The 14,685-nt window shown below is 37.8% G+C and overlaps 1 protein-coding gene across 1 annotated transcript in view; it reads right to left on the bottom strand.

Annotated features, from left to right (window-relative positions):
• VPS50 (VPS50 subunit of EARP/GARPII complex) overlaps window positions 1-14,685 on the bottom strand; it is a 78,831-nt gene that overhangs the window by 63,584 nt on the left and 562 nt on the right. Inside the window, exons 2-5 of the mRNA XM_059843296.1 lie at window positions 12,667-12,735; window positions 5,309-5,431; window positions 4,634-4,705; window positions 7-60 (exon numbers count right to left, since the gene is read on the bottom strand). Of these exons, the coding sequence (XP_059699279.1) occupies window positions 7-60; window positions 4,634-4,705; window positions 5,309-5,431; window positions 12,667-12,735 (318 nt within the window). The remainder of the gene's footprint in view (window positions 1-6; window positions 61-4,633; window positions 4,706-5,308; window positions 5,432-12,666; window positions 12,736-14,685) is intronic.

Below are 14,685 nucleotides of genomic sequence, written 5' to 3'. Positions count from 1 at the left end.
TCTTACCTCGACATATGCAGGCTGTTTTTCAAGGATTAAATCTGCAACTTTCTTAGATACCTTAAAAAGAAGAACACTCCACATGATACATAGCAATCTCAATTATGTAGGCCATGCCCATACTAAACTTCTACAAGCTTATGATTCTCTACCATTAAATTCTGTATTTTTCAAATTTATTAATAAATATTCCACAACAACATATAAAAAATTGTTTAAATTATCTGTTTTCCTTAGAACCAAGATAAGAGAAATGTTCAGAAGTCTATCTAGCAATTGGTGGGCATTTTTAGACTACTCATTTAACTCTCTGCTTGTTAAGGAACGTGCTAGAAAAGCAAATAGAAATAATTTGGGGCACTGCAAGTGTTTACATTTTGCTCATGCTATTGCTAGAGTACAAATTTAAGTCAATGATATAGTATAGTGTACTGGCTTGGGCTGGGGTATTTCATTTTCTCCAAAGTACTTGGCCTGAAATCAGTTTTGATAACACAGAGGTGTTTCAGCTGAGCAGTGCCTGCAGAGAATCAAGGCCTTTTCTACTCCTCAAACCACCTCACCAGCAAGTGGGCTGGGGGTGCACAGACCTTTGAGAGGGGACATGGCTGAGACAGCTGACCCCAACTGACCCACAGAATATCCTAAATGTACAGTGTCATGATCAGCATATACAGTCTGGGGAGAAGAAGGAAGCGAAGGATGCTCAGAGTGATGGCATTTGTCTTCACAAATAAATGCCACACATGACAGAGCTCTGCTCTCCTGGAGAAGGGTGAACAGCTGCCTGCCCATGAAAAGCAGTGAATTATTTCCCTGTTTTGCTTCACTTGCTTTTGTGAAGCAAAACCTTTTATTAGGTTACCTATCTTTTAGATATTTCTTAGCTAAAGAAATTAGCTAAGAATTACCTATTTTTTAGCTATTTTTTCTGCATTATCTACCTTTATCTCAACCCATAAGCTTTTTCACTTTTATCCTCCCATTCTCCCCCCTAACCCACTTGTGGAGAAGTGAGGAGAGGCTGCCTGATACTTCATTGCCATCTAGAGTTAAACCACAACACATTTACCACAAGGACACCTACCTTTGAGACTGATACTGCACTAAAATAAAACTATGTCAAAATTAATATGCATCCTCTACATATTATACCCTTCCTTTAGAACACAGACTATGTATATTTAAAAATTTTCTCCATTGCTCTGAGTATAATTCTAAGTCCAACACTTCTGAGAGCTGCTGTCTGTATTGAATTTAAAAACTGGGCATTGCTACCTTGATCAATCTCTTGTCCATGAACACTTCAAAAGAAATCCAATAGTAACAGTCTTATAAATGCCAGCTGAGAATAGTGTATTTAGTTTTGTTTTTCATCGGGGACTAAAAATATTAAGGAAAGGGTTTCATACATGACAAAGAAATTATTGGTATTGCTCTATATTGTTTTGGGGGAGCAATACTCCCAGAAATGGAAATAAAATAAAACTGGCTATGACAGCCATCCCACAATGAACTACTGACAAAGAGAAACAAAGAGGTTTTTGTAAACTTGACTGCTTGACTGCTATGTTTGCCTAAAAATAGCACAAATTCGAGCTCTTCAATCAGCATTCCTGTAACAATCTTATATTGGCTCCATCAGCTCAATTCCCATCCTCTGGAAGAGCACTTGCACATAAATGGTCTTTGAAGTATTCCAATGTCATCACAGGGCAATGTGGACAAGGGGCATATACCCAGCAATGCTTTCCTCCTTCCATATCAAAAGCAGGCCAGAACCACAGAGCAATTTTAAAACTGTTCAGTTGTTCTTAACCTTTTAGTTGTTCCATAAGCAATAAATCTTTCCTCTGCAGGACAGCAGAAGAACCACTCCAGAGAGAGGTGGGGTCAGGATAGGCTATTAATAAGCCTACATGACCCTGGGGCTCTTAAGAAATTTTGTTCACTCCACAATCTATGCACTGTGAAATTTCCACCTTCCTTTTTCAACATATTCTTCATACTAGTCCTGCAGCTGTAAAAAGCTTTAGAATATGGATAGACCTGCTAGTTATTCAATGCTCTAGTACTGTTAAGCAATGTTCACGCAGTACACGTGAATAGAAGATACATTTCTTTTCAGTTTTTACACTCTTTTTGTTCTGCAAGTCCTCAGTTATCCTTGAATAATAACGACCTCAACACTGACAAGCATCTGCCACAGGTACTTTTTTTTCTTTCCCAGTACTTAGTGATACTACTTTTCTTTCTGAGGTTCCAAGCTCTCAGATGAGCCATACTATCCCCAGTTACTTCGTTTATTTCCCAACTGTCACATCCTTTCTGGCACCTTCCATACAATTGTGCTGTGTTAAGTCTTGGAATCCTGAACTGCAGCTGCTAGCACCGAATGTGACCATGGTTATCAATGCCTGCCAACAATATTTGCTGTAGGGAAAAAAAAAAATTCTCTTTCTTAATCACATCAGTAAAAAATATTTCATCTCCTGAAGAAAAAACAACATAGCTAAGGATATTAGACTACTAATTAAAATGAAGTCTAGCAGACATACAACTAAAAAGCCTTTCTAATCCAAACTGTCTGTAACAAGACAATTACAAATTAAAGCTGTTATGACACATACATTAAACAATATTTGAGCAAGTTGGGATCTTTCCAGTGGAATGGAAAACTACTGAGAAAACTACAGAAAAGTCAATAGTGACCCTGAAAACAACAGGATGACCAAGATCAGCTGTGCAAAAGAAGTAATTCAGTAAAGATCGAAGCTCTAGTACCTGTAATTCACTTATATAAGTGCTTTGCATTAGAGAAATTTAGAAGTTGGTATTATCTCCAAACTATTATAGTGAATTCCTCTGCCAGCAGTGGGTACAGACACTGAAGTGAGAAAGGCAGTATTTCGTTTTTTGCAAAAGCAGAGACATTGTGTAATATGTCAACAGGCCTCTTGAATCCTCTATCTAATAATCTATTCACCATTAAAATATTTTTAGGACTGAACTAACAACACACAACATTCTGCAGTTTTGTTTTCCATGAAAGACACTAACGTCCTTTAAGGCAGACAGTTCTCTAAATGACCTATCACAAGATAAATGGATAACAGCTGAGACACAAGAAGCAAATATGCCACAGTCTCTCACACTCTACCTGAAAATATGACATAAGGACATGAAATACAGCATTTAAGAAATTTTAGCACTTTGGCACACACTTAAGGAGGAAATAATCCCTTCCTATACCAGAAACACTGGTATAGGAAGGAATTATTTCCTCCTTGAGGAAATTATACAACTCAAATTTGACTAAATTAAGGAAGAAACAAGCAAGGACCAATCCTGACTGGGGAAAGTTGGTGAGGGAAGAACAAGGCACATGTTTCTTGTCAAAAGTTTTGGCTTTGACAGTTTTTACCTGTTTGTATTCTAAAAGAAAGACACATCTGGCCATATTTACTGGAAGCCTTGTGCTCAGTTCTCTATTATTATTCATTAGCTGCATGCACTTTTCAGTCCAAATGTTTCATGGCAGCAGCCATGCCCTGAAACTACTTCCTCACCTGCAGCCAGTTCCCATCCTGCAAGCAAATAATGGCCAAGACATTGATAACACATATCAGGATTATGCAGCATATCTCACTGAAGTTGTCTCAGTCTTAAGAGCACTTCCTTGCAAAATAAGGTCACCACCAGATGTCCTCTTAAAATTAAAAAAAAAAAAACCCACCACCACACAAACACACAAAAAAAGCTACTACCTCTCACTCAATTCCAGCTTCTTTTTCTAGAAATCTTGGTGAGAAACACAGAATATTCATTTCCTCAACTTCTCACTAATCTTTAAAAAAAACTTCATAGGTATATTAAGGGGAAAGCAATTTAAGGCAGAAGGCACTCAGTTTATGTATTGTTAACAATGCAAGATTCTCCTGTACATTTCATTCATTTGAAGACATGAATTAGGATTATTACTTCTATTTTACTTGCAGATACTCTCCAAATGCCACAGTTAACAGATTCGTTTCCTGTACCATGTTATTCATCTCAAAAGATTAATGGAACAACAATTAATACATGAATAGAAAATTTAAGAGTCTGCAACATAACAAGCACCTTTCAAACACTGCAATTCTGATTTCTCCTCATTCCTCGTAGTTACTACTCATTACATTTCATAATAACTCTGTATCAGTGTTCACTAAAAACCCTTGTGAACAATTAACATATTGGCAAATGAAAAGAGAAAATAGCACCTTCAAGGAGAGTTTTCAAAACATTTTATGTCTTACATTGCCAGAAATCCCTCAAAGAGATATTACTCCACTCTTCAGCACTGTGTTGAACATTACAAGATAAATATTCAAATAGTCAAGTTTCTAAAGAAATAGTTAGCACATTTGCTCTTTGTTACAATACTTAACACTAAGATTTACTTCCATGATTTCATACAATTGTATGATTTAGTGATGATTTTCCACTATAAAGGCACACAACATGACGTTAAAAAAAATACTTAGTATCTAATGTGTTAAGAAATCAAATTTTTTTCAGTTACACTTCTTGCTAGACTTACAGACAAGACAGCAAATTGTGTAAGGGTACAGAGGAAAAAACTTTTACTTACAGCAGCTTGCTGTTGTTTTAGTTTGTCTCTGTACTCTTCCAGTTCTTGAAGACTAAGTACTGGAGGAAGCCTCTGTATTTAAATAATAAATTAAAATCAGTAAGAAATTAAAGGTTGTTAACTCACACACAGCATTAGCTAGGCATTCAGTTTCATTAAAGAAACATTCTTGTGGCTTCTGTAATCTAATTTGCAGAATTAATCCATTTTTTCAAATGATGGATACTGAAATCAATCAGTGTTAAAATATACAACATATGATCATAATTGCCTCATGTGGTATTATAATTACCTCAAAGTTACTTTATTTTACATCATATATGTATACACACAACAACCCCATCACAGAAATTATTGTCTCTGTCAGTTTGCTAAAAAAATACACAAAATATAGAACAGATTCGTTTCCTCAGCTATCTTGACTTTTTCACTTCAGTTTAAATTACAAAATGCCTGTTAGCATATTCTACTACATTAAAAGAAGACACTATATACTATATATATGCACCAATACTCTATGCTAGAAGTTGCACACAACTGCAAAATAACCTAGGGGAGTACAGTATTGTATTCATACAAGATCTAAGAAACAGAAAATAGCTTATTGAAACAAGCAAACTTTTGGTCTTCATTTTTTGTTATGTTACCATTTTTTCTTTCCAGATGACAGCTTACCTCTAACTCATACTTCACAATATCAAAGGAGTCATTGGAAAAATAAACTTCTTCAATGCTGTTAATTATTTCCTGTTGTGCCTGAGGATCAGGTGGTTCTTCACGTAGTTCTCGGAGCTCCTCCTGCACAAAACAAATAAGAATTTCCATTATGTAATAACACATCCCAGGAAGAATGACCTTTTAACAAAACTTACATCTTCCAAAAGCCACTTCCAACATTAGCACAAGAAGCAATGGCATAATACATGAAGTACAGTACACTGAGGCTTGCATTTCCCATTAGGGAGAGCAAGATATTTAAAACTTTTCAAAAAGCATAGGGTAAGACTTCAATGTTGCAGCCCACTTCAACATTTCTTCATTGATTTATGGCACCAAGTGCATGTTGAGTTCAGTTTTTTCCTCCTCACCTTTAGAAATTTTCATAATAAACTAAAAATAAACTGGCAGACTATTTCTCCAGAAGGAAAAAAAAATTGCACAAAACCAAAACAAAAAAACCTTGATTTTTTTAAAACAGAAGAGCCCTCTTTGTAAATGACAAGTAGACAGTGTCATTACAAATGGATAACTTTTCAGTTCAGCCCACACATCCACTGAAATAAAAGACATGCCATTAAATACCTGATTTCTTCAGGTAAAATCAGAACAGATCTGCCTTCTTTGCACAAGATTAACAGCTCTCAGATTTTAGCACAGTGGTCTAAGCAGAGATGTGCTGTCAGCCTTCTGAAAGCTAATATTCTGGAGATAAGCATCCCCCTCTTTGCTGTCACAATCTTCTCTGGAAGGTCTCCCCAACAACCCAGATGCTTCCAGTGGCTGAAGCAAACCAAGGACTCAGCCTGACCCTCCCCTTCCTGCTGCACTGGACATTGCAACTAACACTGGCCCTCTCCTGGATGTCATTCATTCAAAAAGAATGAAAAACCCTTTATCAGAGACTCAAAAGGGAGAAGTATTAGAATATTCTTTCATCAAAAGTAAAGATAAAATGGATCAAATTGCTTGATAATGAAATTAAATTCTGGTGAAGCAATCCAGAAGAGTCCCATAATGACCCTGAGCCACCCAGCAGTGCTGAGCTAGTCCAGTGGGGCAAGGTGCTGGTATTTTCATCACAAAGAGCTCAAAGGTTTATTTCACCAGTGGGGTATCCAATTTTAGATTAAATGACTGAATAGCCACTCATTTGCTTATTTAGCACGTCAGCTGAGAAAAGGTCAATGTGCAGACGTTCCGAGGCAAAGTGACCCTTTCAAGACACAGCAAGGCGCTGCTTCCCCGCAGTAAGAGGCAGCCGAGGGCTCACAAGTGGGCGGCTTGGAAGAGCATCAAAGGAACCGCTGCTGCTCTGAAATACGTCTCACAAGATTTAAAAAAAAAAAGAGGGGGGAAAAAGGAAAAGAAGAAGAAGGTGAAGCGGTGGGGAAGTAAAAAGCAACGACTCCGATACAGAGAAAAACGGGTTTCAAGCACATCTGACGTCCCCGAGCGGCCACACGCGAGGCCGCAGGGAGGCCCCGGGCGCGGCCGCCGGCGGTGCTCGGGCGCCCCCGCTGGGCCGCGGGCCAGGCCGCAGCCGGGAGGCTCCGAGCCGGGATGGGGCAGCGGGGAACGGGAGAAAAACCATCGCGGAGACAGCGGGGATCCGGAGAGAAGCCCTCGAGCAGCCGCCTTCTCCCGCCCAGGCGCCTCCGATCTCCCTCTGAAACACCTGATGCAGTCACTGCCAGCAGCGCAGGTGAACGCAGCAACCCACGCCCAGCCAGAGAAAGGACATGAACTGCACCGACCGACCGAGAGAAACAAGGAAATAATACAGTTATATCGTTAGACAGCTGTAATTATAGCTTTGTAATGTACACCCCACTGTAAATCAGTTTCACATCTTACAGTACATTGAGTTTTAGCTACATGAAACTAAAATTAAAAATTATCCAAGACAGGCAACAGGGCCGACTGAACCACTGAAATTGGAATAACTGAATTTATCATCAATATTTGCCTACAAGCTCCTGCATGGCTGTTTCCTAACCAAAGAAGAAATGCTTAGGATCATTTAAAATTCTGGACTACTGATACCTTGCCATGTTGGGGAAAAAATATCTCAATACCATAGGTCAGTGGTGATTTACATCTGCTAAAGATGCATTAAGAAAGCCATTATGGACACATATTCTGGATTTGATGTTGGAGTACCTAAGAAAATTGCTAAGAAACCATTTTATTCTGTCTCAGAAAGATCACTCATCTGAGTCTTTCTTGCAAAACACTACTCAGAAAAATATTTATTAAATGATAAGGTTTTTCTTTACCTTGTTAATTTTTTTCTAGAAAAGCAGTCTAGTTATAACTCTCCAGGATTAACTTTAGCTTCCCCATAAATTACATGATCTGACACCAGACTTTCTGCCACGATAACCTGCAGCTTTCAGCACATCACGCTCCAGCAGTTTGAAATAATCAACACAGTGAAGGCAAATCTTTCACTCACCACTAAAGGAGGCAACTATCCCTAGCTAAAGTTTATTTGCTGACATTCTATTTTCCTCATCCTTTCAATCAGATATGCAAAACCAATTTTACTATGTAGAAATAAGTCCACAGTTTCTGAGGTCTTGGCAAAGGGCCGGTTTAGTTCTGTGGACTTGGTACAGTAGAAGGAAAGAGAGAAGCTCTATTAAATCCCTCAAGGTATTTTTCCACCCCAAAACTTGTCTAGCTATTGTCATATAAGTATCTTCCTTAAAAAGAAAAAATGTCAGCATTAAAACACATTTAACATTTTACATTTTATGTTAATTCAGCAATTCCAAGTGCTTATTCTGAACAGAAAAACCTGTTAAAAATTGTGACAGCAGGGATCTCATGATAATACCCTTGCAGACAACTTTGCCATTGCTAAACAGAATTAATTAGATACACAGGAGGTCAGGAAGAGCAGCATACTGGCAAGGTGGACCCCACAACCTTCACTTCAATCTACCTGTCCAGGTTAACATATGCATTCAGCAGTAGGAGCTCTCCAATCAATAATGGGCCAACACAGCCTGGTAGATACTGTTTCACAGGCTACTCATTTTCCCACAGTTCTATTCAGCAAGAGGCCTCACCTCCTACCTAAAACTCATGTCACTTGTGGTGCCAATTGGACCTTTTTTCCCCCCAGTACTTTGGGATCATACTTTCATAGAAAAACAATTTATCCTGTCAGGTTACCACTAGTGCAACCTTCAGCAGCAGGCCTCTCTCATTATGTCACCTAAATAGATCTGTGAAAGACAGCAGCTGGGAAGGAAAAGAAAGAAGGAAACAGAAGTCTGACAGCTTTGCGTGCTCGAAGAAGCCATTGCTAAATAAAACACTGCTTGCATCCACACACATCTCACATAATTTTGTCTTTCTGTTCTATGGAAATAGGAGTTTACAGTCTAGAAGCCTGTGGCAATTCCTTGAAATGTATTTCAGAAGAGTCATCTCATTGCGCACTCATCTGAAATGCAGTTCAGCAAGTTTTAGATGTCTACCCAGCTATTTCCCAGTGCATCACACTCCCACTCTCCTTGTATGCTATGTTGCCTGTAGCAGCAAAACCAATATTGCTCTGTTGAATGAAGCATTACTTGTAAGGAGTAGAAGCAAACACTTTCTGCACTCCAGTCACTATCACCTAAAAGACTGGGAAATGAAGACATTGAAAAAAGTTAACTGATACTACTCAGAGAAAAAAAATTCTAAACAGTTTCTAATCTAGTTAAAAGATGAAGTTCAGCAACAGCCTATGCACTTTTATCTGGAGATTACCAGGGGCGAAGTCTGCACTATACTGATTTGGACACAGCCCCCCTTTCTGTCATGAACCAAAAATACACCAATGAATATGCTGCTGATTTATGTCCCTCCATTCTGAACATGGATAACAACTGTGCTAAAATCCAAACCTAAATAACAGGATGAGGGCCGTGCTCAACAGATTCAATCAGCAGCTATACTGCAACACTGTACCACTGTGAAATAAAAGTATTAAAGCATCTATATATGTATCTGTATACACACATGCAAACACAATCTTTGAATTCTATCTATACACAAAGATATATTTAGAGATTATATTTGTTTTATAATCACAGAATACACTGAGTTTGAATGGACCCACAAGAATCATCAAATCCAGCTCCTGGCCCTGTGCAGGACCATCCCCAAAAGTCACACCATGTGCCTGAGAGCATTGTTCAAATGCTTCTTGAACTCTGTCAGGCTTGGTGGTGTGACCACTTCTCTGGAGAGCTGTTCCAGTGCTCAACCCCCCTTGGGTGAAGAACTTTTATCTAGAATCTAATCTATTGTATACATATTATATTATACTATAACAGTATATATTCAATATAACAATATACATATATAACTATATATATAACAATCTAATATTTCTCTATATGTTTTATATAACAATTAATGTCTATAATATCAGTAAATACAATGTATAACTATACTGATAAATTTATTTTGCTTTTCCTCCCTGCTCCTCCCTCCCCCTTCCCCAGCTAGGGAAGGAAATACCACAGAAGAGTTTGTGGTATTCCCTATCTTTTGTACAAAATGCTCAGAACTTCCTTCTGATCTTCCCTTGTTCAATATGTGTAGAGAGTACCTACTAAAAAGCTCCCACTCTACCAAAACAAACATTATACTTTGAAAACAACTCTCTTTAATGGAGAGAACAACAAAGTTGGATATGTTCTATCCATAGAACATATGTTAGCCACACTGCTACTTAATGCACTCATGAAAAGCACTCAGCTATTGCTTGGGAAATAGAAACACATGTTCCTATACCTACAGGAAAAACATTTTTAAAAAATATCAGTGTTATTTACCATGATAAGCTACAAAGTCAAATAATATCTGTATATTGCATATGAGCTGATTATCATCAAAATAACATAACCTAATTCAAAGTCAATTCACCATTAATCCAACACACTTGAATTTAAGCATGCAAAATACCGACCTCAGCCTTTTGTGACAAAATCTGCTAACAAAACTGTTATCAGCTTGGGAAACAACAATAACAGAATGGTTCAAAACGAATTAGTTTCCCTGGGTAATAAGGGTATGCCAATGAAGTAAGGTATCTCAGTCAAAATAGATATTATGTCCTTCTACAGATGACTTTCTCTTCTAGATATCAGAATCATCAAAGAATCATCAGAGAATGATGGAAGGGATCTTGAAGATCATCTAGCTCCAACTCTCTCCTGTCATGGACACCTTTCACTAGACCAGGTTGCTCAGAGTTCCATCCAAGCTGGCCTTGAACACTGCCAGGGATGGGGCATCCACAACTTCTTTGGGCAACCTGTTATATCCAGCCTTGCAGTTCAGATTTGGCTTCTCTACTTTATGAGACTTTATCAGACTCAAACTATTATACACTTACTTCCTACTGAGATATTTCCCTATGTGAGTGAATTGGCTGCATGAGTCTGTATTAACAAGCAAAGCAAGTTTGCTGGTGATTTGCCTTCATATGATAAGAAACTGAACTTCTTCAAAATAGTTGCAGGACTTATTGGAGTACCAGCTAATGTGAGTGAATACACTCAAGTACTCACTAAAATGTCCAACTGCCTAACAATTTCATTGCCTGAAAATAAAAAATTGAGGAGTACGGTCATCACTTCATCATGCTGGCCACAGTCAGCCAACAGTCAGCAAATCAACAACTTTCAGATATCAAGACCCAAAACATTTTGCTGGCTTTGCTCTCAGGGGATGGAATGTCAGCAGATTCTTCTTCCTGTCCTCCATATTTCCCATTTGACGCCCAAACTAGTGATAGTTCCTCATCTCAAAAAATGTGCAAAAAACATGAGTTTGTACCTAGGGTTATCCAACCAATGGCTTGTCCTTTTACCAGTAATTCATACTGGCCCTAATTAATGCTGACCTTACAGCCTTTCATTCTGTATTTTTCTGTATAGCTTTAATGCAGCTTTTGAAGTTTTTAGTATCATTTGCCCTAAATCAGTCTGGAGATACCAATATGAATGTGGAAGTGTGACAATGAAAGTGCAGCATCATAACCATTCTGTCATCAAAACAGCTTGAGACTTTAATGATTCAAGAGTTAAATAAAAACAGTTATTGCTACACAGTGTAGACTTCTCAGACATATAACATCAAACCATTACAGAATGGAAATCTAGCCAAGATACCCTACATCTACTTTTACCTGGAGAGCCAACTTGGCAAAAAACTGGTTGCTCAGGGAGTGGCAGGAATCTGCAATTGTGAAATTTAAGCGATGGAGATGTGACAGGTTTTTCAACATTGCTGCAACTGAATAATTTTGCTCTTTGATATCAATATATTGGCCACTGTTTCACAAAGTATGATGTACCAATTCAGAGACTCTTACCTGATTTTTGAAATATTCAGCAATGCTAATTTTCTGATCTGCCTCAGCACAAGCTACATACAACAGAGTACTTAGACAAAGAAACACAAGGGGTCTTTCAGTTTGTTTTTTTTAACTATTGTAAAATAAGTCATCTAAATTCAAGTCAGTAAGTTAAGTTTCTTATTGGTTAAAGGTAAAGACCAAATTCATAGAAAATAATAGACAACAACCACAGAAGTCTTGTGAATCCTCCCCTCAGATCGACAGGGAATAAGGAACAGCCAATTTTTGTGACAATTGTACCCTCACACATAGATTACTCAGCATGACTTGTGAAATGACAGTGAGCAGGCTTCATTTAAATAGTAAGACCCAAAAAAATGACAAAAACTATTGCTAATATAAAGAGCTAACTTTTAAAGTAGAACATGAAGTCAATTATGTGCTGAAGAATATTATTCAGCATTCAAGAAGATTATTATTCAGCATTATTATATGCTGAAGATTAAACTATGAAATTATAAAATATACTTACTTACTTATGAAGAAACTAAATTTTAAGACTGGAATTATACAGGCCATCCATACAGCATCTACCTTCCAAAGTAAAACTCAAAAAGGCATTTTTCTTTGTTCTTCTTTTTTTTTTAATCAACTCCAGCAAGAAACCAAAATAATATTAAGATCAGCATCCAGTGACAACTGAAAAGTTTCAAGAAAAAAATTTCATGCAAATTCATTTGCAGTTGGTGAACTGATTTGTCTCACAGCTCTTAATCCTTTCATTAAAACACTCTAAAAGATCTTCAGCAGGAAATAAAACTGAAAAAAACCCCCAACAGTAAACCTGGTGTTAAGGAAGAAAAGAAGACACAACAAAATGTCATTTAACTATAAAATTAAAAACTAAAAACAAAGGGAGTGGGAGGGGAGGGATGTTGAATCATACCTTAGTAGGAATCCGTAAGTTTTCAATAGGACTGAGGTCATTAACACTCTCCTGAGGACTTCTTAGACCCTTTAAAAGAATTTTAATAATCAGTTAAGTTTGATTCCTTTATGTATCTGGCAATCAAGTCTTACCTGATGTTGAATAGGTATCCACAGGTCCCTTAATAAATACTCTGACATGGAGCTGGAAGGCTAAGACCTCATTCTAGAAACTTTAGCAAGACCATTGGTATATAAACTATGCTCCACAAACATCTAACCATTTCCAGTTTTATGCTGCAATATGTGCCCTTTCAGTACAGTTCACTAACATTTTCTTGATAAAACTCACTCATATCCTTCTGTCAATGTCCAGATGTTATCTTAAATTTTAGAATGAGCATTTGTCCAAAAAACATAGCATACTTTGTTCCACTAACTTAATGATTTAATGGAATCAAATAACTGAATTCAAGTTAGATGCCAGCTACTCTATTGCAAGATTATTTCTGCTTGATGGCATATTTTCTACTTTCCATATTCCACTACTAGGACTGGCTTTCCCTATGTGTAACTGAATTGAAAAGGCTGCAGAATCCACACTAGCTGCTTTATATAATTATTACTCCTTAAAACACATATAGCCACATAAATAGCATGTATGTTTGTTGAATATCAAACATATTCACAATTTTCATAGAAAGGTTTGGCTGAGAAGGAATCTAAAGAACATATAGTTCCAAGCCCTGCCATGGGCAGGGACATCTTCTACTAGATCAGGTTGCTCAGGGCCCCATCCAACCTGGCCTTGAACACTTCCAGGGATGGGGCATCCACAACTTCTCCTAACAACTTGAAACAGCATCTCACCATTTCACAGCTATACCACAGAACAGGATGCTTACTATATTTTCTACCAGCTCCCTAGGCAAAAATGAATCTACAAGTTCAGGTTTCAGATATGGCTCTGACTCCATCTTCCCTTGAGACTTCAGTATGTTCCTGTGAGTCAAAAGTTTCAGGCCAACTTTCTTCCTTCTCTTGTGATCAGTGTTAACAGTATTTTTTCCAAGCCCTTTTCTGGTCCTGGCTACCTATATTTCTAAAAGGACCTGTGCAAGTACTATATTAGTTTATGGTGAGAAAGTTTGTATTTCTTCTTGGAAACTGATGAAGTGTTGTACATAATTCCAGTGCTAACTACTACATTTCACAATTGTTTCATCCTCCCAAGATGCAAAACATCTCCATTTTGGTTTTGATTCCAGATTTTGTCACACATCACTTCAAAACATCCTCCCTCTGCAGCTGCCACCATCAAAGATGACTCACCTCTATGCATCAGAAATTCAAAGTAAGAAACAAGCAAAGCAAGTGCTGCAGTTTCTCATATTTCACACAAAATCTTCCCCAAGTCCTCTCAAAAATATGCAGTTCTAGTGACTTACCTCCAGAAGAAATAAAATGTTTCACTTATCAAATAGTAAATGGAACCTAATCCTTCCAAATGACTGAAAATTGCTTAAGTTGTTATCATTTGCAGAAAACATCACCTCCACACTGGGCAGGCTTCCCTACACTCCTCCTAGTCAAGCTGAAAACGCATCACGTAACCCTCTACTGAAGCGGAACAGAACATTATTCTGCCAATTCCACTTACACACAAGTGTTCATTTTTAAGCCCTGCCTCCTGCATAAGGATCACAACTCTGAGGGCATATTTCTAGGGGGAAAAAAAGCTTCTGACTTTCCCAGGATTTTCTATAACTATCTAGAATATCTGATGTAGGTGACACAAGTTATTGTTTTAAGTTCTGCGACTAGACACAAATAAAGAGGCTTATATTCAGGGGTATCTTATAGATGTGAAAAACTGGAATGTTCTGCTGATACACTTCCTTAAAAGGACCCTCAATTCTAGAAAAATTGGTCCAAAAGTAGGCTCAGATCTACATAATCCTGGAGGCAACCGGTACAAGTAGCAGACAGCAGTGAGCTGACAGACACACACCGAGTGCTCTGGCACACACTCACTATG

Source organism: Haemorhous mexicanus, chromosome 1 (genome assembly GCF_027477595.1).
Source record: "Haemorhous mexicanus isolate bHaeMex1 chromosome 1, bHaeMex1.pri, whole genome shotgun sequence".
NCBI lineage: Eukaryota > Metazoa > Chordata > Aves > Passeriformes > Fringillidae > Haemorhous > Haemorhous mexicanus.
The sequence above is the reverse complement of the archived record's forward strand: the minus strand, read 5'-3'. Positions and strand labels throughout refer to the sequence as shown.